This window comes from Cibotium barometz, chromosome 50 (assembly GCF_041138505.1).
Source record: "Cibotium barometz isolate CiBa-2024 chromosome 50, ASM4113850v1, whole genome shotgun sequence".
Lineage (NCBI taxonomy): Eukaryota > Viridiplantae > Streptophyta > Polypodiopsida > Cyatheales > Cibotiaceae > Cibotium > Cibotium barometz.
The window spans coordinates 4,016,814-4,041,379 of record NC_141095.1 but is presented as its reverse complement, the minus strand read 5'-3'; the positions used below and the strand labels follow the sequence as shown (position 1 = coordinate 4,041,379).

The 24,566-nt window shown below is 46.0% G+C and overlaps 1 protein-coding gene across 3 annotated transcripts in view; it reads right to left on the bottom strand.

Annotated features, from left to right (window-relative positions):
- The window catches only part of LOC147609736 (AMP deaminase-like), a 68,575-nt gene that overhangs the window by 18,541 nt on the left and 25,468 nt on the right, over window positions 1–24,566 (bottom strand). For all 3 annotated transcript variants that reach the window (XR_015264132.1, XR_015264133.1, XM_086786706.1), the window contains exons 11-12: window positions 15,949–16,010; window positions 6,926–7,039 (exon numbers count right to left, since the gene is read on the bottom strand). Coding sequence is in view for 1 of the 3 variants with exons in the window: in XM_086786706.1 (XP_086642832.1) it covers window positions 6,926–7,039; window positions 15,949–16,010 (176 nt within the window). In the remaining 2 variants the exon portion in view is untranslated. The remainder of the gene's footprint in view (window positions 1–6,925; window positions 7,040–15,948; window positions 16,011–24,566) is intronic.

Here is a 24,566-nt window from a genome sequence, read left to right as displayed (position 1 = left end):
CCTTCTTCTTTCGATCCTTGTTGTTGGGAGCCTCCTTACCTAGCTGCTAGTTAGACGCCTGGTTCTGTTGGTTGGTCTACGTGTGCTGTGCTGGGTGACGGGAGCAGTCTTGGTGGAGGCAAGCCCAGTGAGCATCATCTCATGATTCTGCGCAAGAGTCAAAGGTCTGTCAAAAGTCTGGGGTTCAAAATTTCGAACAGGGAACCGAATGTTTGGATCCAATTCTTGAATGAACTGCTTGAGCTTCTCCTCCTCGGATTTCCCCAAATGTTGAGCTGATGTAATCACTTTGTTAGAGTAGGTGAGCACAGGGCAACCATTCTGGGTGAGTTTGTAGAACTCATCTTCAAGATTTGTCATGTACTGCGGAGGTAGAGACCTGGTCTTCAAATCGGACACAAAGGTGTCCCAATCATAGTCCGGTAAGCCAATGTAAGAATATGTGCGCAAACAGGACCAATGTTGCCACCAAGTGACCGCATCACCTGTGAGGTGTGGAGCCACCAAATGGACTTTTTCTTGGGTTTCTATGATTTTGGAAAGAAAGTGGGCCACAAACTGGTGAATAAACTGAGTCACAACCGAATGGTCGCACTTGCCGTCGTACTTGGTGAAGTTCGGTGAGGCATGGATAACTATTGTCGAGGCTATGGCTAGGGTTGTGGAGGATTGAGAAGGGTGGAAAGAAGTTACCAGAGTCCGGAGTGTCTATTGGAACTGGTCCCTCAAGTCTTCTCAGGCCTGTCGCTCATGGTTCACCTTCACTTCGAGCTCTGCCCGCAATCACTCCTCTTTGGCCTTGCGTTTGGCTTTCTCTACCAGTTGTTCGGCTAGTCTTGCTTCACGGTCTCACTCTTCCTTTTCAGTCATCTATCGACACCATTGTTCCATTGAGGAACTTTGTTCTTTAGGTGTCTCCTGCTAGACCAAGGTTGCCTGTAATTCTGCCATTTTTTTCCCCATTTGCATTCTTTCAAGTTGAATCTGGAGTTGCCTTATCTGCTCATTTAGCTTTTGGTTGTCTTCGTCTTCTTTTTGCGGAAGCATTTCTTCGAATGGTTCTTCTTTAGTGATGTCTTCGGAGCTTGATGCCATTGTGGATGGGCGAGTGGTTTTTCCCGATCTCAGCTTTACTATCCACAGGATGCCCTCACCCTAGGTTGCCTAGTTGATTCACGCCCCAAGCTCTGATACCAATGTAGCATGCACCGAGATAGGACCGTGTGAAACAACGAAGCCTTTCTTTAAACCTGAGTTTAGTGAGTCTTTAGCAATCCTTTAAAATAGCATACATAAATCTGAAAGAGATGTAGTAGAGACGACACCAAAAGAGGTCCCGAATTACCCACTGAAGGGCCCCCCCTGCAAGCAGGAGTATTTGCTTTATTTCTTCATCTGGAGAACTGTATACAAGCTGAACTGTGTCCACAAGACTGAGCGGAAAAACTGACTGACTGACCGCCAAACGCTGGGCAGAACTACGCATAAGCTTTAGGCGACTGTGAAGCTATCTTCGAGAGAAATACACTGGCCCGAGATGGAAGATACGTGTGCTGAATACTCCTGAAGAGACTGAGCTTCTTTGCCTTGGGCTAAAAGCACAAGAGTGGCTATAAGTATGCACAGGCAGGAGCCTAGGCATACATGCTTGAATTTTCTTGAAAATCTCTAGATTTACCTCCTGATTTCTGGGACTGAATACACCTTGCCTTTTTACAAGGCTCCTGGATGCAAGTCGGTTTCTTGAGGAGGCTGTCGGCCAGCAGCAATCCCACAATTGGCTGAAAATTGGCATTAAATGCCTGGTCGGCTGGCTATGCCTGGTCACACTGTCACCTCAACTGGCCGACAGCAGTCTGGTACTTGGCCGACTTCTGTCTAGGCCCCATTGGTCCTGGCCGACTGCTCTTTAGCCCCCCAACCGGCCCTAGATGCATGGCTAGGGGATTGGCTACCCCTTGCAAGCTAGCCCATCTTTGGGGCTGGCTCCACTACATGCAATACAACTAAATGCATTCTAGTGCATACTACTATTATGGCTGACCTCTACATGCACCTATATGATGAACACTTGCTGAATTCTCCACACTGGGTTAAGAGGACTGACCTGACACTGACCTCTATGGCTGGGAGACTGACCCACGTAGCTCGTGCCTGGCATGTCCCGGACTAGGGCATCACTTCACATAAAAATTTGTTCTCATCTCTAGAATCTATCCCAAGTGCAGGAACCGTCACATGTGCAAATGGTTCCTCATATCCTGTCAAAAGAGTTGGTAGAGTTATGCTCACTGCTACAAATGGGAGCATATTTAATCTTTCTAAAGTTTTATATGTGCCAGGCATTAACAAGAGCTTGCTGTCAATTTCAGCCTTAGCCTTGTCAGGCTTGATGGTGAAATTTGTGGATGACAGATGTACAGTTCAGGATAGAAATGATGGTCATTCTATTATTGTCTCAGGTATCTGCAATCAACCTTTTGATGAGGCAATTATTGAGAATGTAGTGAACGAGGAGAGAGGAACCATAGAAGAATCTAGGCGTATGCCAAAATGGCTTGTGCAAACATTGAGGGATAGCAAGTTGGCAGCTCCTTTACCTAGCAGAACTCGTGCAGGTTCTCATCATGCACATTATTCTCATGTGGATCATGTTCTCATTTCTACTTTATGTAATGAGGAGGAACCTGTTTCCTTTGAGGAAGCACAAGATGATGATCATTGGATGCATGCTATGCAGGATGAGTATAACTCTATACTCAAGAATGACACCTGGTATTTGACAGATGTACCTCATGGCAAGAAAACCATTGGTACTAAGTGGGTTTACAAGTTAAAACCCAAACTTCAAACCAAATCGTAGCATTGATCGTTACAAGGACAGACTTGTTGCAAAGGGGTATGCCCAGCAAAAGGGCATTGATTATGATGAGACCTTTGCACCCACATCTTGTATGACTATCATTAGGTGTCTCATTGCTTTGGCAGCACATCACGGGTGGAATGTACATCAGTTGGACATTAAGATTGCATTCTTGAATGGTGATTTACATGAGGAGGTGTATGTATCGCAGCCTCCTAGTTTTGCTGTGAAAGGAGAAGAGTCTAAAGTATGCAGGTTGAAAAAGGCTCTTTATGGCCTCAAGCAAGCTCCTAGAGCATGGTATGATTTTTGCAACAGTCCAACAAAGAGTACCCTCTATGTGAAGAGAAGTAAGGACACATTTTTGCTCATCGTTCTATACGTCGATGACATGCTGCTCACAAGACCCGATATAGATCAGATTTCAGCCTTTAAGGCTAATTTGCAGTCATCATTTGAGATGTCAGATTTGAAGCCCTTGCATTACTATTTGGGGATTCAGATTATGCAATGCAATGATGGCATTGTTATGCTGCAGTCTAAATATATACATAAGCTATTGAAGAGGTTTAATCTTGAAGACTGCAAGCCTATGGCTACACCTATGGAGACAGGTACTCGACTTAGTCTTCAAGATGCAAGAGACTCTTTTGATGCTAGTTTGTATCAGCAGGCTGTTGGATCCCTTCTTTATTTATGCAACACAAGGCCAGATATACAGTATGCGGTCTCACAGTTGGGCAGATTTATGCATAGCCTAAGTACGACACATTGGCAGGCTATTAAGCGGGTTTTCCGCTATTTACAGGGCACTCAATATTTTGGATTATTTTATCCAAAGGAGAGTGAGTCACAACTACATGCTTTCAGTGATTCAGATCGGGCTAGATGTTATGACACACGAGTGTCCACTAGTGGGTTTTGCTTTCACCTTGGTGATTCATGTATATCATGGCTCAGCAAGAAGCAGCCTACAGTGGCCACTTCCAGTTGTGAAGCTAAGTACAGGGCAGCTTTTACAGCTACAGTTGAGTGTGTGGCTCAGACGTCTTATAGCTGATTTGGGTGTTGGACAATCGTCTAGCACTACGATTTTCACTGACAGCCAGAGTGCATTAGCAGTTGCGAGGAACCGAGTGTTTCATGCTCGCACTAAGCACATTGAGGAGCATTACCACTATGTCAGGGAAAGACTCTCTGCAACAGAGATTAGCTTAGTCTATGTGCCTACACATGACAACATGGCAGATTTTTTCAGGAAGGCTCTTCCTTTTGTGAAAAGTTCGAAGCTTTTCATAAAGCTTTGGGTTTACTGCCTTTTCAAGATACCTTGTACATGTTCACATCATTACTCCAGGGAGAATTTGTAGCATTATATGGTGTAATGATGTGTGTGAACACACTTAGAACCACCGGAGCACTTTTTCCCTCACTAGGAGGTTTTTTCCCCCGTGTGTATGTGCACCCTCTTATCTACTCATTTTAGGGTGTGTACTTATCTTTTGTATTTGGCACACATTTGTTCATTCTAATCTAGTGACTTTGTGTGCTCTCAAGCTTATCTATCTTGTGTGTGTACATTGTTGCAACCCTAACTCTAATTCCAACACCTGATTCACCAATTCTCCAACCTAGTGGAGATGGCGATCGGAGCATCCCAAGTGGCTTCCTTTCCGCCACCTGTATCATGGAGGAGCCAGTGGATTATAGCCTCTTCCGATGCTTACCGGTGGATTCAAGTGAGTTCTCGGAGACTAGCTCTCCTCTCTGAATTTATGTCATTTTCTACCAATCTCAATCCGCCACCCCCGACAACGGTCTTTTCTTTCCCCCTCAATGTCGCCCTCACCACAGCAAGTGGGACTGTGAGACGGTGTTCTCCGCTATCCACTCTCATGTAGTCCCTCTCTCCCTTCATGTCGGAAATGGACGACTTTGTCATTTAGCCCATTGTTGGCCCCTAGCATGAATGGAGCTAGGAGGGTCAAGGCACCATAACTGGGATGGATCCCTCGCCTCCTCAAGTCTAGATGTGGTCTTGTTCATCTTTCTGCATGTGTTAGTGGTTGAACCCCTACGCCAGCCTGTCACTACCTCTATTACCGCCGCAGTGGCCCCCCTCGTATCATGGGTGAGCTAGTGGATTACACCCTCTTCCAATGCTTACCAGTGGATTCAAGTGGGTTCTCGGAGCCTGGCTCTCCTCTACGAATTTATGTGATTTTCTACAACTCTCCCCCCGACAACGGCACCACATTTTTTTCTTTTCCCCTTAGTGTCGCCCTCGGCAGCGAGTGGGACTGTCCAGTCGTACCCACACCTTCTCGTCGCGCCCGCCTTTGGTCTTGAGGGGAAAAGAGGGGGGGGGGGGGGGGGCGGTGGTTGCATCTCAATCAATGAGCAATGAATACCATCAGTTCTCTTGACTCTGGCACCATTGTTCAAGAGGATGATGCCGTCGAGAAGAATTATTCAATGTATGACAAGGAGGTACTAGTGGTGATCACAGCTCTCAAGCATTGGAAACCTTTCCTTTGTGGGAGGGAATCCACAGTAAAGACTGATCTCACCAGGCACTTAAATGGTTGCAGGACCATGCCTAGTTTCCAATGGAGTGACAAGCAAGCCAAGTGGAGTCAACTTTGAACAATTTCGAGGTATGAGTGAATGTCCCTGGAAACAAGAACAACCTTGTTGCTAACGCTCTTAGTTGGAAGTCCACCATTCAGACATTGCAGGGGTCCACTATCTTGAAATTCAAGGCAAAGATTTGGATAGTATGAAGGCATAGTATGTGGATTCGCTAGAATTTGGGACTCTGAATATTTTGTCAGAGGCTGAATTTTCAAGGATGACAGATGTAAAGCTAGAGCCTACACCATTCCAAGTAAGGATGGCATTGTCCCTACGTTCAAAACCAAGTCATTATACAGTTCAAGATGGCTAGTTGTTCTACAAGGACCAGCTATGAGTACTAAGAGAGAAAAGGCAAGCACTTCTTCATGATGCACATGATTTTTTTGTTGGAGGTTCATCGTGGTATCAATAGTACCTTGGAGAAGTTAGAGCAGTTATTTTACTAACCAAAGATGAGAAGAGATGTCTACCAGTATATCCATGCATGCTAGATTTGCCAAAAGGTTCCACACTCGAAGCAAGCCGAGTTGCTTCAACCTTTGCTTGTTCCCGAGGGGCCTTTTCAAGATATCAATATGGACTTCGTAGGCCCTCTTCCAAAAGCTATGGGAACCAAGAATATAAAGTGTTTAACCATTGTTGACCAGTTTAGTAAGTTTTGCATGCTCATTCCATGCAAGCAGACAACCACAATAGAAGATATTGCTCGCTTGTTTATTCGACTTTGGTATCCCATTTGTCATTTACTAACGACAATTAGTCCAAACAAAGATCCCCAAGTTTAGGATATTATTTGTTAAGTTTCGGACTAAGTTGCATTTGTCTCATGCATTTTATCCACAAACAGATGATCAAACAAAAATATACAATCAGCTGGCCTTTGATATGGGCTAGTAAACCCTACCTAGGAAGAGCCCCTACCTTGACAAAGTCGGCCATGGAGGGTTTACTAGGCTAGGAGGGTGAGGAAGATTCATAACAATGAGGATTTACTAGTTAGGTTGCAGCTTAAAAAAGAAAATGAGATTGACTGAGGTTGTGAAGGAGCTCGAAAATGCCCAAGGGAAGGTGGTGGAGAATGCCAAAATAAAAACAGGAAAAGGTTACCGCCAAGCTTAAAGAGCTGCTAAAATGCAATCTACAAGGTGAGACATTGCAACCCAATAATGGCAAGCAAAGGTGCTGCAAGATATTTTTTATGAGAGAGATGACAAAACGTAAAAGACAAATTCAGAAACTTAGGCGCCTTGCCACTATCACTGGAATCATGGGAATTCAAGAGCCCACCATTGAAATACTAGGGAAAAATAACAAGAATTCAAAATAAAATGAACCATAACAAAAATCTTTACACAAGAAGCAAATCAAGTTACAACATTATTAATCATCCTATGTACATTATGGCATGGTTTAGCAACGGTTTACCTGGATAAGCCACACTACATTCTCACTGTACAACTCATTGTTGACAAACCAGCTAGCTAGCTGATCCCACTCACTTTGTTTCCTCCCATATATTGAGATTCTATATTCTGCCATCTACAGCCAACAATGATAAAAAACAAGCACCATATAAACCTCTAAAGCATGCAACTTGCAAACTCTCTCTCTCTCTCTCTCTCTCTCTCTCTCTTTCTCTCTCTCTCAAAGAAGCTGATAGACAGGACATTGAACCAGTATCAAAAGGAGATTCATGGTGTCAGGACTGAGATCCAGGGCAAAGACAACCGGGTAGAGGAAATGTACAAACAGCTGCAAGATGAGATGCGACAAGAGATGGAAGTCTGGAAGGACGCATGCCTGGCTGCATGCATGGAGAAATGTATGGAATTATGCAAGGAAGAGATGCACAAGTATGGCAAAGAGGAAGGAGAGCTAGCCACACAAGAAGCCCTTGCTCTAGAGATTGCCCAGTTGCAAGATGCCAATGCCAAACTTGACGAGGAACTAGAGAAGGCTAAGAAGGCAATCACAGCAGAGATTCAAGAGGCCAAATTAACATTCCGGGAGGAGCATGCGGGCCTCCAAAAAGACATGGAAGAGGTTGGAGTTGAGGTTGTGAAAAAGCAAAAAACAGTCCACACCCCAAATGCCACATCCATCATGACGGCCACGCTTGAGGAACAGAAGAGTCACCAATCTAGGGCTCTACATGTGCGAGTAACAGGCTTGCAAGCGGGCAACTCACCAAAAGAGGACTGTGAGACTTTATGCAAACAAATGGGCCTCACTGACACCCCTTTTGTAGATGCTTGACGAGCCGGGAAAGGACTTGACGAGGGAGACGGCTCTCCTTCTCAAGTTCAAAGATACGGAGTCCCGTATGGCTTTCTTGAAGAAGAGGGCCACCCTCCAAACCACCAAAATATACCTTGGAAATGACCTCACCCCCCTACAAGTGGAGCACAGGAAAGCCGGGATGGTTCAGGTTATGGAAGCCCACAAGGCAGGAAAATGGGCCATTTATCGTGATGACTGAGTCATCATCCCGGATAAACGCCCCACATGACCGTGCGGGGTCTATGAGACCACAGATGAATTGAGGATGGAAGTATGGAATGGCAATGGAACTCTATGGTCAGACACAGGAGGCTTCACAGAGACTTACACAGACAAGACCAGGATATTATCTTCTACACAAAAACGCATCAAAGCCCTAAGAGAGGGCTACCCAAAGTGGAGGGTTACACATGGGAGTCAACTTTCAGAGGACAAACACGCACCACAGGGGGGAGGGGCGGGGGGTGGGTGCGTGGCTCGGGAGGAATGGCATGCTTGTTTCGCCCTCATTTGAGAGGCATGCTCACAATGGTTAGACACAATGAGGAGGCTCGCTTTACGTGGATGCGATTAGCCAAGCCTAGCTTGAGAGTGATGCATATTGCAGTATGCTACTTCCCACAAGAGAAATCAGAATATGCATGCAAGTTGACAGAGAAAGGAGAGACTCCATATGCGCCATTATTTGTAAACATTGCAGAGTTCTCCTAACAAGGAGAGGTCCTAGGAGACTTTAATGCACAGACAAAAGGGGAACAAGTGCAGACATATGACTTCCAGGGAGATGCCATTATGTTGTCAGAAAATTGACTTGGCTGAGATGGGCCTCCAGAGGGCCAACCAGGATATGGGGAATGCAACACCATATGGTAGACACTTCTTGGAGATGGGGGCTATGCATGAGCTGGTTATATATAGTGGGCTGTCCAAATGGCCACAGTCGGACAGCCTTACATCTTTTCTGCATGGGGGACGCACTAGTACGGTGGAATCGTGGATTAGCTCATGGGATCTCCCGCTCTTATACCACACATCCCAGACTTCACCATCCCTCCTCCCCCCATACTAGCTGACCACGCATTACTTTCTTTCACAATCTCATGCCCCACCTTACCGCCCACACCCACACCCCCTACCACCACCTTCAACCGGATTCATTTCCATCATGATCTTGACCACATCTATGAGGACCACCTCTCCCGCCACATTTCAGCTCTCGACTTATCCCTCCCTATCTCCACCATTACATCCCAGCTCTCCTCCATCATCCATGACTTTGCCCACGCCAGCTTCCCCTACACCACATGCTCCACAGCAAGTTTGCCAGTGGGATCCCAACCCCAGAATGGATGGTATGATGAAAGTGCAAAACCACCATGCTTCGCCTCTTTCCCGAGAGGAAAGATGTGCTGATTTCAGCACATAAGATGCAATGCATCTTCCGTATACTCACTCGCCGAAAGAAACGGGCATTTCTCGCCAAGCGAGAACAAGAATTATACCAACTCTTTTTGAGCGAGGACAACTCAAAAGCTTGGCACATTCTTGAAGAAAAAAGAGCACCTACACCTATCACAGATCCTAACCTTTGGGAAGCCTATGCACAACGACTGTGTGATGTGCCAAACCAACTTATACCACAAATGTCACACATCCCTTGGCCTACATCATCTTATCTCTTTGATTCCGCCAATGTCACTAGGGCTCTTAAAAAGCTGCATAATGGGATAGATCATCTTATCTCTTTGATTCCGCGCATAGATCATGAGGATCTATGCGGGGAACATTTTGCCCACAGGCACCACGTATTGGCTCCCATTCTTGCCATTCTTTTTAACAGAGCACTCTGTGAAGGCTTCCCACCCTCCTCGACTACCAACACCATTGTCCCCATCCACAAAGCAGGAGACCCCACGGACCCAGGTAACTACAGGACTATCATGATTGGTCACACAATGGCCAAGATCTATGAGGCAATACTAGAGGACATGATGAGCTCTATGGCAAAGTGGATGGGAAACAGAGCATCAGCCAAAGCAAGCTTCAAGAGGAACTTCTCCACACTTGACCACATCTTTACTTTACGGGCTATCATAGAGGAGGCGAGGTCCTCAAAGAGACATGTGTATTGCTGCTTTGTGGATTTCCGCAAAGCCTTTGACTCCGTCCCTCCATCCCGTCTGATAAGACGCTTGCAGGAGCTCTAGTTCTCACATGAGATGATATGGGGTGTGATGGCACTATATGAGGCAGTACTCGGTCGAGTACGTGCACCCGGTGGGACCTCAGGAGATATATGTAGCACTATTGGGGTTAAGCAAGGCTGCCCACTCTCACCTACACTCTTTGGCCTATACATTGATGAGATCGCAGTATTTGTGGATAGTTTCGGAGGTAGAGGTTCACCATTGGCTCAGACAGTAGTGCCCATATTGCTATATGCTGACGACATTGTCTTGATCTCAGATTCAGTTGAGGGTTTACAGAAACACTTAAATGCATGGCACAGATTTTGTAGGGAGAGAGACCTTACAATCAATTTGGGCAAAACTAAGGTTATGGTCTTCAACACATCTTATGCAATCGCCTCACGATTTTCTTTCATACGCAGAGATGCCCCAGTGGAGATTGTGCAGAAGTACGTGTATCTAGGAGTCACTTTTACAGGCCCTTTGTTCTACATGACCACAGCTACCACTGACCGACTTGCGAGGGGACATGCCTCCCTAGCCTGTATGGAGAGATTATGTTTCCAGGCACATTTCCAAACCTCGCACTAAGTGTTGGTTCTTTGATACTCTAGTCCGACCAACGGCTATGTATGGTGCAGCCTTTTGGGGGCCAGGCCAAGGAAAGGATCACTGGAGGAGCATAGAGCGGCTACAGGTGATGATGTTGTCACGCATGATCAGGAGTAAGCCGTTTGTACCACATGACATTCTACATGCAAAGTTTGGAGTGGCCCCATTGGTTACAGATGCCCTTTTTCAAACTGTCACTTATATTCAGCATGTATACACGCTTGACAGAGATCACCTCCCATGAATAGCACTAGAGTCCTCTATGCAGTTATACTGCGAGAGGGAGAGGGAGCGATTGAGACAAGCTAGACTGCTCTAGATTTGTACAGGAATAGCAGATATTTGAAGGCATCCCACTCTAATGCGGGTTTTCTATCTCCATGCATGCATGCATGGCACTTCAGTTATTTATGGTTGGTGATCTTCTTCTCCATGATGGGAAACCCCCATGCATGCAACATGCATGACCAAAAACCCCTGCATCTCTTTTCCATGTAACCACTCATGTTGATCCAAAAGGCATGCACAAATCACTCTCTGCCACAATTTTTCACAAGCAAGAATCTCCATCCCTTTTCTTCTTCTTGGCACCTCCTTCTAGGCTGATTTCATCTCTATAAATACTGATTTCAAGCCTCAATTGAGCACACTAATTGGCCTTTGTGCAGTTCTCAGCAGAGTATTTTCCCAGCCATATTTTAGTGTTTTCTCTCTCCAAAAACACTAAGAAGATGGCTGAATTTTGATTTTCAGAATAGAAGTTCTTCATTCAAGGTTTTCCTAGCCATATTCTAGTGTTTTATCTCTCCAAAAACACTAAGAAGCTGGCTCAATTCTGATTTTCAGAATAGAAGTTCTCCATTCAAGCTTGAGTGTAGACAAGACACAAGATTGATACTTTCATTGATGTGACACCTACAATATATAGGTGAGAAGTACAAGATAGAGCATGAGTGCATATGGGATAAATCCCTGAGTGCCACGTGGCATACATTAAGATGACCAAGACTAAAAGTATTCCTAGTGAGCACTTATTTCCAACACCCTCCTTAAGTGGATACTAGGAGGAAGACAAAAAGACAAGACTATGACATGACAAAAGATAAGACCAAGACAGAGAGACTAGACAAGGATTGAGAGACAAGCTAGAAGACAAGATGGACAAGACTAGAAGACAGACATAAAGACTGATCCACTGAGAGACAAGACATGAGAGACAAAAGATCCTGAGACACCCCTCCTCAAGTGATATCCTCATATGGGTCCACAAGGGTAGGGACAAGAGTGGATCATAGACATAGAGAGAGAGAGACATTCAGATAGTAGAGTGGTCCCACAGAGAGATAGACTTTCAGATAGACATGAGAGAGACTGACAAATAGAAGATAAATGGGGACATAGACAGAAAAATGCCAAGAGAATGTGGGTAGCTAATCCACAAAAGAGAGGCATATAGACTGATAGATAGAGTGTCAAAGACATGTGACAGGATAGACACACATGGTAGACACATAGACAAAGAGACTAACTGATTGTAGATAGACAGAGAGATGGACCTTGATTGATAATCCCTCCTCAAGGGCAATCCTCCTGCTAGAGTGGGTAATGCAAGGGTGCCTCTTGGATAGGAACAAGATAAGTCCATGTAGACAAATAAACATGATATTACCCCATGATCTACATCATTGGTGATCAATGGTGGTAGAAAGTATGAAAAACATAGATAATTATGAGAGAGATGGGAAGGTCTTACCAGATTTGGCAGTGTCTAATCCCGTACAAGATAGAGAAGTAAATGAAATTCAGTATTGAGATTTTTATTTTTTTTTTAATTTTTCAAGAGATAGAGAGTAGACAGACGCTTGATTTCTGCTTTAAATTTGCTGCTGTAGGTCTGGCTGGTCCAATGGACAGCTAACCCACATGTTGATGAAGAAGAGAGTGGCATGGATGCAGATGATTGCAAACCCTAACATGGCAGCAGAGATGAGAACAGATCCGACATTGACTTACCATGTAGGTTCTGATGAGGTAGGCGAAGACCCAAGCTGCAAGGAGGCCACAGAGCTTCTGTATATTGTGCAATCTGATGACATCGTGGTATACGTAGCGGTGTGGAGGCGGCGGGTGGTTTGGAAGGCAGTGTTGGCAGATGCCCACGCTGCAATCCACGCAGAAGATATTCCTCTTATTTTTCTTCAGATGAAGGTGATCGTTAACGCAAGCTGCAAAGAACTTCTCGGAAAGCAAAGCTTCTAGCCACTCTGGCTTCTGCGGCAAGGCGGCTGTCGTGAGCGTGTATCCCACCATGGCAACGAGGAGAGGACTGAATTGGGAAGAGTAGATTCCGCACGGTCCCAAATGAGGCGAAGGCCAGGCGAAGATGAGCTGGTTGAAGAGCGATTGATGAGAGGGAGGCCGGTGCGCAGTGCATAAGAAAGAGAATGTTCGAAACTGAGACAGAAAGAGAGGGAGAGAGAGAGAGAGAGAGAGAGAGAGGGGCACATATACACAGGAATTGAGGGCTAAACATGGCCATGGCTGAAACGACGCGCAGAGAAAGAAGAAGCAGAATATGGCGTCTGTGTAGAAACAGGGTAGGTTTTCAAGCCTGCGAAGCGAGGCAGAGAGACAGAAGAAGAACGAGACATGGGAGGTGAATGAGATGAAGAGGAGAGAGACGGCGCAGAAGCGAGCTTCGCTGTGGCATGCATTTGGACGGCCAACAGCAAAGGCGGCGGCCTGTTCTGAACTAAGCGACTGTGAAAAGCAAGAGCAGCGAGTAGATAGTCGGTGAGCTGAGGCTATGGTGGGTTGAAGGGAGCCAGGATAAACCTGCTCTGATACCATGTAGGAAAAATGGGGGAAAGACAAAGCTAAAACTGAAACTGAAATGAGAGCAAGACTAAAAGGAAACACAAAGCTTAGACATACCTTGAGATGAGTGTAGACAAGACACAAGATTGATACTTTCATTGATGTGACACCTACAATATATAGGTGAGAAGTACAAGATAGAGCATGAGTGCATATGGGATAAATCCCTGAGTGCCACGTGGCATACATTGAGATGACCAAGACTAAAAGTATTCCTAGTGAGCACTTATTTCCAACAATTTAATGGCCGATTTACAAAGATTTACAACACTTATATAAAGTTGGGCATTAAGAGTTTGGAACCGGGCCCAAGACATGATCTAGAAGAAATAGTCACTTTGCATTGTGAGGGCTTCATAATGCCCCTTATTGTCCTCCTTTGATTCTTCATTCTCTTCACCTTGATCTCCATACTCTTCATGCATAATGTAGGCCTTTTGGGCCTTCTTCCGAAAGAAGAAATCTCTTTCAATGTGCCCAGGTTTGTGACAAAAGTCACAAATGATTGAAGAGTTGGTACTTTGCCTTTCCCTTGTAACCTTTGCTTGATGTGTAGAGAGCACCTTCATTGGATAGAGTGTAGGACAAGGTATCCTCTTTTTCTTTGACCTTCAGTTTTTTATCTTCTCCACCAAAAGAGAAGCTTCAACATCAACAAGCTTTGTAATAGACATGTTGGTCAAGGTTGTCACAATGTTGTTGAAATCGGGAGGCAATGACTTGAGTAGCACCGCAATGGCGATTTCTTTTAATGAGATGCCTGCAAGTTGGGTCATAAGACTTTGCATATAGTTAAGATGAGATGCAAGATGAGTTATAGACTTCATATCAAGTTAAAAAAATTCAATGAGCAAAACAAACTTAGAGCTCCTAGATTGAGCTCCAAATAAAGTATCCAATTGATCTCAAGATTCACACCCATCCACATGGTGAATGTATGTGTCATCCAACTCAAGAGTTATGATGGCTCTTGCTTTATCATCTCTGGTCTCCCATGCCGGAATAGTAGCTTGGTCGTATCATGTCGGGCCATTAGGGTTGAGAGTGTTGAGACTCGAGAGTGTTGAGGACACACTTGAGGGCAAATATTAAAGAATATTTGACTCAGTCTTGAGTCACCTTGAAGGTTAAAGCTCTTGATAAAGAAGAGATTTGGGGTAGAAGCCCTTGACAAGCTAGGAAGGCACTTTGGGATGCTTTGTAAGGATTTGTTGGGCCTTGCAAGAGAGGCCAACACAAGCATGAGTATTGAGCAAGTGCTAATTAGAGAGGGAGCAAGCTTGATTAGCCAAAATTAGTGATTGATTATCACAAATTAAAAGATTATGAGGTTGTGGCTATGGGTATGGCAGTGCAGTATACAGCCCTGATGAGAGGCTTTGTTCTCCTCAATGAAAAAACTTTTGGGCAAGCCCTCTTAGGCAGAGCTAGAGCACATAAGAGCGCATCCTCATCTCAAGGGAATTAGGCGATGGCAGCCTGTAGATGCGGTAATGGCTGTACAACCAGAAAACAGGTGATTTTGGGGAAGACACCAATGACACGGCAACAGCAAGCAGATCGGAGCAATTGATGGTGCAGACCAGTTCGCCTTGAGGTGTAGAAGAGGCCCACAAAACGATTTGAGCTCTAGTGGAGCAAGTGGGGAGCAATCACTCCACCAACTGGGGGTACTGCTGGAATTTTGGAGCTTTGTGGAGAAAAGGTCAAAGAAGCCTCACCTACCTAAAAACGTCTTTCCCTCATAAGTTGGCTCTGATACCATGTTAAAGAATAGTTGAGAATGGCTCTGCTAGGGAGGCTCAAAGCTAAGAGTTGATTCAAATATCATAATGAAAATAAATGCTAGAAATTGATCAAATACACAAGGTGTATTGGTGCATATTTCAACACAGACATCCACTGTACTTCCTCCTAGATTGGGCTTGGGTTCTCCGAGTAAATACAAGACTAAAATAGCCTACTAATGTGTGATTGTGTTTGTGAAACTCTTCTACTGTTCATCTTTCTCAGTTAACACTCTGATAGCACCAAAAGGTCTACAAGCAGTATCATAGCCTAGGCTGCTTGCAAAAATTTATTTTCCAGCATCCCGTGCATGTTGCCTGCCTGATCCTAATAAGGGATCCCCACGTAGAGTCAAGAGAGCATAGTAGGGGTTTGGAAAAATCTTTCCAGCCTTCAACTACACCAACTTTGACTCACAATCAACAGCAAGGGCCTACAAAAATGTGGCGAGTTATTCAGAGGCAAAGCATAACTGCCACTGCCCATAAGCACATTAAAATCAAATTGGGGGTAAAGCATAACCTTTTAAAAGATCATGCTGATCCAAAAGTACACCATTCATTATCATCGTAATAATGATATGCCTCAACAGGCTTGAAAGTCAAAAAAAAGACCATTTAATATCAACAGACACAAGCATATAACAGTTGATATAGATGTTTGCCTAACTTTGATGAAGAAAAATGGAAGAATGAGGAGTGCCTGATATTTGCTTTGTGCTAGATCTTGGAAAACTTGTTTTGTTACTTCTGCCAAGTACCGCCCTGGCAAGATGCAAAACACAAAAATATCAAAGTATTTCTGCATACTACTAGATGCTCAAAACTTCCAGCCTACACTGTAAATCATACTTCCATGTGATGGGAACAGAAACAGAAACGGAAACAGTCAATGTCTGGACCACAGAAATGGCCTGAAACTAGACAATGGAAATGGCTAGGAAAATGTAGGTCTTAAACATTATGTAAAAAACAGTGGTGGAAAAAAAGAAATGAGGAAATGTTTGAGAGAGAGAGAGAGATTAGATTAGATATTATTGTCCACTAGGGGGCACGTATCAAAAACAGTGGTGGAAAAAAAGAAATGAGGAAATGTTTGAGAGAGAGAGAGAGATTAGATTAGATATTATTGTCCACTAGGGGGCACGTAACTAAATTTTGTTACAAAAAGCATAGATAATTCTCCTTTCAAACGAAAGGGTTTCAGGGGGTGTCAGTTTGACTACTTACAAGTTGTCTATGATCCAAAAGTTGGTTGAGAAATGTGCCTAGCATGGTGGGAGAAAAGAAACTTGCCCACAAAAGCTGTTGTATATCTTCACATCCATCTAGAAGCTGCTTGAATGTCTCTCTCTCTCTCTCTCTCTCTCTCTCTCTCTCTCTCTCTCTCTCTACACCGGAGGATTCAGAGCATCATTGCGAGGCATCGGGCTCGTCCGACTAGGCATCTCACTATGGCAGATATCCAGGCCATCCGGCAGAGACCCATGCTAGACCCATGCTGGAGCTCCTAGGATGATTACGACTCCAGCCATATACTGTTGTACTCATTGTCACTTTTGTACTCCCCATATTCACGTATTCAGGTATCCATGTACTCATGTACCCCATTTTGACTAGTAGCATTAGCTTCCCCCCTACTGATGTATTGTGGGGCTATCTCTTTTCTTTTCCAGACAGTGTATCATATGTCACATGGTTGTAACTTTGGTCTCATAGGTCACTTTGGCCTTTTGAAGACATTAATATAACATTTCATTTCATTTCTCTCACCCACCCACCCTTCCTCAGGCCCCCAAGGTAGCAACATAATTTTCTCTTAGGCCCCCAAGGTGGCAGCAGCATAACCCCTCTCTCTCTCTCTCTCTCTCTCTCTCTCTCTCTCTCAGACAATCAGTTTATTGTACTTTTTAGTCTCATTTAGTTGTTCTCTTTGATGAGACACCAACTTCAGATGTACTCTCAGTTTTGGTCTCATAGGCCATTATGGCCTCTTAGAGACATTAATATATCATTTCATTTAGCGGTTTGGGGCCTATGGGACACAGACCAGGCCACTGACAGAGATACACATGGCAGTATGGAACTGTAATGGTTCACTATGGGTGCAGCCTGGACGACTGGAGCATGTTATGGTGGGGAGAGACATCATACTTCTGACAGAGACACATCAGAGCCCAGAGAGAGGGCTACCTCGAGTAGAGGGATTCCAGTGGGAGTCGGCATACAGGAGGACCACACGCCAGGGTACCTCGAGAGGGTGGTCGGGGGGAGTAGCAGTTCTATTCAGACGGGAGCTACCGGGGAGACTGAGAGTGGTAGCACAAGATCCAGAGGCCAGATACATGTGGATCAGCTTACAGCTCTCACAGGACAGGGTTATATACATAGCTCTATGTTACTTTTCTCCATCAGGATCCTCCTATGTCATTACAGAGGACATGCCACAGGAAGAGGAGACAGGAGCCTCACCATACACTTGTCTATCAGATGAGATTATGCATTATTCTACACTAGGGGAAGTATTTCTTACGGGCGACTTCAATGCCCACACACAGAGCAAACAGTGTGAGGTGTATGACTATGATGACATGGAGATCCTCCACCCTGTGGATCCAGAGGAGATAGGGGCTAGTCGGGCATCAGAGGACACTCCACCAGACAGAGGACATTATGGGGACCACTTACTAGAGTTGGGAGCCAGGCATCGTCTCGTTATTTATAACGGGATGCTACAGTGGCCGGGATCAGGAGGGTTGACATGCTTCCCACATGGGGGTCATACACGGACCGGAGGCACGGTGGTAGACTACATTATGGGGTCTTTGGAGGCATCACAGCTTGTCACCTCATTCTCCATTCCACCTCGTCCTATTGGGGCAGATCATACATACTTGGCATTTTCACTAGCCGGATCATCAGTATCACCAACCCCCCACATACCGACGCCACACACTACCATCTACTTCACACATGACATGGCAGACATATACACTGGCAGAGTAGAGGATGGGCTCCTACTCATGGATCCCCTGGCACCTATGGATACCATTACAGCCCAACTGGCATCACTCCTACACACAGCTGCATTACACAGCTTCCCACATCGTGTCCACTTAGGAGAGCCTGCGAGATCTGGGACTATGCCCCAGAACAGATGGTATGATGACGAGTGCAGAGCCCTATACTCACGCCTCCGCATACAGAGAGCCTTGGGAGCCATCACAGAGCAGGAGTCGAGGAGAGAGATGAGGAGACTTACTCGCCGCAAAAGGTGGGCCTTCGCAAAGATACAGGAGCTAGAGATCTTTCATTTCTTCATGAGTAGAGATAGCCCTGTCTCATGGCGGCACTTCAGAGAGCCCCGGACACCGACACCTATTGCAGACCCACAGACATGGCACACATATGCAGAGGGCCTATACCGCGCCCCACAGCAGCCACCTATACCTCAGCCCCACAAGAGCGTCGACCTACCACAGCTAGCTTCTTTACCCACTCGATGGTACAAGAAGCTATCCGCCGCCTACAGCATGGACGGGCCGCCGACCATATGGGCCTGTAGGGTGAGCATCTCATATATGCAGTAGATTCTTTGGCTCCTTTTCTTGCACACCTGTTTAACAGGGCACTAGCAGAGGGTTTGCCTGCGGAGTGGACGATGCACACCATTGTGCCGATTCACAAAACAGGGGATATGCTCGATCCGAGCAACTACAGGACGGTTATGGTTGGCCACGTGCTGGCCAAACTCTATGGTGCAGTGTTGGAGCAAGAGCTTAGCTTATATGCTGAGCGAGCAGGTTTACGCTTATCAAGGCAGGCAGGCTTCAAGAGAGCTTTCTCTACCACTGACCATGTATTCACTTTGAGATGTATGATTGATCGGGCCAGAGTGAGGAAGAGAAAGCTCTATTGTTGCTTTGTGGATTTCCGCAAGGCATTTGACACAATACCACGAGAGAGGCTCTTTCAGCGCCTGCAGTCTCTTGGCATACCAGCAGATATGACATGGGGCATCTATGCATTATATGGGCAGGTTTTTGGGCGAGTCAGATGTCCATGAGGTATGTCCGAGACTATTGCTAGCACCATTGGTGTGAAGCAAGGATGCCCACTTTCCCCCACGCTATTCGGGTTATACATTGATGAGGTGGCTGACTTCATTACACGGGGAGGCGGAGATGGAGTTGATTTAGTAGGTACCTCAGTACATATTTTGCTTTATGCTGATGATATTGTATTAGTGTCTGAGTCTCCAGGTGGTCTACAGCAGCATCTACATGCACTCGATGATTTCTGCACACAGAGGGGTCTTACTGTGAACCTTGGGAAAACCAAGGTTATGGTCTTTCATACATCGAGACAGGGCAGGAGTCAGCTGACATTCACTCTCGCAGGATGCCAGGTGGAGGTGGTGACATCATACGTGTACCTAGGGGTTACCTTCTCTGCAACAACAGCCACCCGCTTCACCATGGGTTCAGCAGCCAAAGCTAGATTGAGACAGTGCCACCAGGCGCATTTTCAGGAGCCCCGGACGAAGGGGTGGCTATTTGACACATTAGTCACACCGGCATTGATGTATGGAGCAGCGGTATGGGCGCCAAGCCTTGCTACTCATTGGTGGACACAGATAGAGAGACCACAGGCCCTCATGATGGCACGCATGATACGCAGCAAACCGTCAGTACCTCATGACATTATCCGAGCAGAGTTTGCTGCACCTCCTATGATGGTAGAGGCCATATTTCAAACTATATGCCTGCTAGACAGATTCAGAGAGAGGCCACAGGACAGATTGTCATACAGAGCTTTTGAGGCATCGAGACAGCTGGCTGAGGCAGGAGACAGAGGATCATGGTATGCACAGGTCACACATTGGTTCTCACAGCATGGCCTAGACATGGATCATCTACCACCATTCCAGTATGACAGGGATGCACCACATATCCGTCTCTCTCATAGTGAGAGGAACAGAGTATTGAGACAGGACCTATGGCAGCTCTATACACGAGAGACATGGATATCGCCTACACAACCTCTTCCACCGAAGATGCTATACTACAGAGATCACTTCATGAGTATCACTGATGATGGATTTATAGAGGGGCCTAGATACATGGAGGGCTTTTTACCACACGGCTCCCAAGTGGCTATTGGTCAGCTTAGAGTTTCATCACACCGATTGGAGATTGAGATTGGCAGAGCAGCACGGGTCCCCCGAGAGGAGAGGGTATGCAGATTGTGCAGAGAGGAGGTGGAGAGTGAGGAGCATTATGTATGCAGATCCAGAGCATATACAGCCATCAGAGAGAGATATCCCATTTTATTCAGAGAGCCATATTCCCTACGCCAGATCTTTGAGGCAGCAGACCAGCGCATACTGGGGAGATTCATTCTAGACATACAGCGCCACAGAGAGACATCATTACAGGCTCAGACAGCTCCAGAGGGGGGACGACAGACACAGATTACTACATTTTTTCAGAGATCCATCCCGCTCCCAGCCCCTACACGGCAGGGAATTACTCTCCAGAGAGCAGAGACACTCAGAGCCCGCAGGAGACAGAGGACACCTGGCTTTCGGACACCACGCCTATACCAAAGAGAGATGACAGAGATCAGAGCTCAATTTCACAAGGAGGGTGCGGAGCGACTGGCTCGCTTCAGAGCACACCCAGGCATGTTCTTCAGGGAGCTCTGGACACCCCCTTCATTGATGTATACGATTTTATACCCCCAGTATGGTACAGGATGGAGCTAGCTAGGTTGCATATCATGATTGTATACTCCATGCATATAGCTTGGCATTCTCCTAGTAGTAGAGCTCCATCCCCTCCCCCACTCATTGTACTTATTGCACACCCAGATTCAGCTTTTTAGTTCAGTACTTTTTCATTTTGTTGGGATGACAGAGGATACCCCATACAGGTACACCGATTTGTCTCATAGGCCGAGTTCGGTCTTTTGGAAGACGTTAATAAAATCTTTCTTTCTTTCTTTCTTTCTCTCTCTCTCTCTCTCTTTTTTGCGCTCTCTGCAGAAGAACTACCACTCTAAGCTTCAGCACCATCATCTGCCTCCTCTTTTGGAGTACAATGGCACCTACACCTACCCAATCATCCAAATGGAAGGGCTTGTACGGCAAGTTGACCGATATCATAGACAAGATGGAAAAACACATTTCAGGACAGAAGGAGAAGAGTGTGCTAGGGGATTTATCAAAGGACGGGTTGAAAGTGATCAAGGACATACTGGTATGGCAAGAAGACATGTATTTAGGTGAAATCAAAGCATTACGAAAGGAACGGTCAACCATGCAAACGGAGATCTCTCAGCTTAAGGAGAAGGTGCAAGGGATTAAAGAACAGGAAGACGGAGAGATCAGCCCTGACATCAACGAAATCAAGGCCGAGCTCAAGAAGGGGTTTGCTGAGGTGGTGCAGGAGGAGGTGAAGGTGGAGACAGCTAAGGTGAAACAGGAAATTCAACAAGAGGCTGAAAAGGATTGGGTGGTGTTCCAAACGAAAGGGCAATCGGCTTTGATGAATGCCACCCTTGAGGAGGAGAGAATGTGTTAGGTATGCCGATTGAACGTACGGGTGACAGGCATGCCCGAAGGGGAAGGCTCTACTCCGGAAGAGGATGGGAAAATGCTATGCAAGAAATTGGGATACGACGAAGGTGAGACACCCTTCAAGAAAGCTTGGTGAGCAGGCAGAGACACTTCTAGTCCACGTCCTCTCATACATAGTTTCCACGAGTTTCGGAAACGGGGGTGCGGAGCACGGCGGGAAACGGAGTTTCGGAGTTTCGGCCCTCGGGAAGAAACGGGGAAACGGAGTTTCGGTTTTAGGGTTTAATACATACATATATAATTAATAAAAACATTACAAAAGCTTGAAAAATACATCTTTGCTCAAGTTCAATGTCAAAGACTCAAATGATAGATCAGAATGGCGGAAATAAGCGCGCAGAATGGCGGCGAAAAACAGCACGCGGGTTTCTAAACCCTGGAAAAACAGGGCCTTGGAAACGCCGTTTCTGGAAACGGAAACGTTTCCGAAACGTGGAAACGTTTCCACGTTTCGGTGGGCCAGAAACGGCGTTTCTGGAAACTATGCTCTCATATTACAGTTTGAGGATGACACAAGCAGGGTTACATTCTTGAAAAAAAGGGTAGTAGCTAGAGGTTTACCTGGGGACAGAATTTACTTGGATGATGACCTTACCACGGCACAAGTGGCACATCGCAATCAAGAGATGCCCAAAGTGAAGGCAGCACGAATGGCGGGAAAAAAAGCCTTCTATCGCGACGGTCATGTCATCATTGATGGCAAGATCGTCGAATAGGGACTCGCGGCCTATGAGACAAAGGTACAGATGGCAGTTTGGAACTGCAATGGGTCACTATAGTTAGATCCAGGGCGTTTTGAGGAGGTGCTGGGAGATCGGGACATTATTTTTCTCACCAAGACACACCAGAGTCAAGAGAGAAGTTTGGCGAGGGTGACAAGCTATACATGGGAGTCTTCCTTTAGAGAACAGACTAGATGAGCAGGAGGTGTTCAAGGATCAGGGGGAGTGGCTGTACTTTTTAGGGAGGAGCTCCGGCCACGTGTTATAGTGATGAGCCGAGATGAGGAGGCTAGGTTCATGTGGGTCAAAGTGCAGCTCACGGATATGAGGGCGGTATATATTGCTGTATGCTATTTCTCACCGATGGCTCACTTTTTGCTCAGGGAAAGCGTCATAGAGATCAGATGGAGGATGCAGAGGAGCATGAGGATGCTATAGCAGAGGAGGGGGAGATATTCACAGCATTGTCGAAGGGGATAACGGAGTATAGGAGGGGGGATATGCATTTGAGGGGGCTGGATGAGGAGGACCTTGGGATACAGAGATCTTCGGAGGATCAAGGGGAGATCAAAAAACATGGGAGACAGCTATTGGTGTTTGGTGCGCATCATTGGCTCATTATTTATAATGGGCTCGAGAGGTGGCCATGCTCAGGAGCCTACACTTGTTTTCCATATGGAGGAGGGAGGAGCATTGTTGACTACATTCTTGGTCCCATAGAGACCATGAGTCTCGTGGACTCTTTTTCCATCCCTACTTGTCCTATTGGGGCGGACCATACATACCTGCTACTATCTTTACGAGCACATCCTTCTAGTTCTACCACTTTACCTACTACTAGTACATAACTTCGCCCTACTATACATTTCACACATGATTGTGATCATCTATATAGTACTTCTATCTACCGAGGCCTTCTTCATCTAGACCCACACTCACCTCTTGACACTCTTACTACACAGCTTACAGATTTATTACATACATCCACCCTATTGAGCTTCCCACATTCCTGTAGGAGTACTGCCAAGAGTAACACTGGAAAGATGCCCCAAAATAGTTGGTACGATGACGAGTGTCGGGCTACTTGTTCACGTCTCAAACGGGAGGTAGAGAGAGGTGAAATCTCGGGCCGCAAGGCACAGAGACTTAACCAATCTTTAACTCGCCATAAGAAACGCATGTTCGAGGAAACAAACACTGGGACATGTACCACTTATAATTGAGCAACAATTCAGCTGAGGCTTGGCGGAGGCTATGGGAACACCATTCACACACCCTTATCTCTGACCCCGAGATCTGGCATACGTATGCTCAGTCACTATATGATGTACCAGATCAGCCGCCAATACCCTATCCTTCAAAGCCTCGGCCCACTCACTCTACTTTTTTTACAGCAGATATGGTGGAGAGTGCTATAACCAACTCCAGCACAGATGCGTGGAGGACCACACAGGCCTTAGAGGTGAGCATTTTTCATATGCAGCCGACACGGTGGTGCCATTTATAGCACATCTCTTTAACAGGGCTATCGTAGAGGGGTTCCCGCCCGCATGGACTTTACACACTATTGCCCCCATCCATAAGGCTAGCAACCCTATGGATCTAGGTAACTACAGGACTGTGATGGTAGGCCACACATTGGCCAAACTTTATGGGTCAGTCATTGAGCATGAGCTCAGTAAATTGGCAGAGATCTCTGGATTCAGAGCTACTGGGCAGGCTGGTTTCCGCCGAAACCACTCCACTCTTGATCATATCTTCACACTCAGGAGCCTCATAGAGGAGGCGAAGGCACAAAGATGTAGATTATATTGTGAGGTGGCAAATCAGGTGCTGTTAGCGACCATGTGGTACATTACGTCTTGCTGGATCTTCTCGAGCTCTTGCATCAGCCAGGTACAGAGGCTGATCAGGAACTTTCTTTGGTCTAGGCGGGACGGTCAGCCAGCTTGGGCAAAG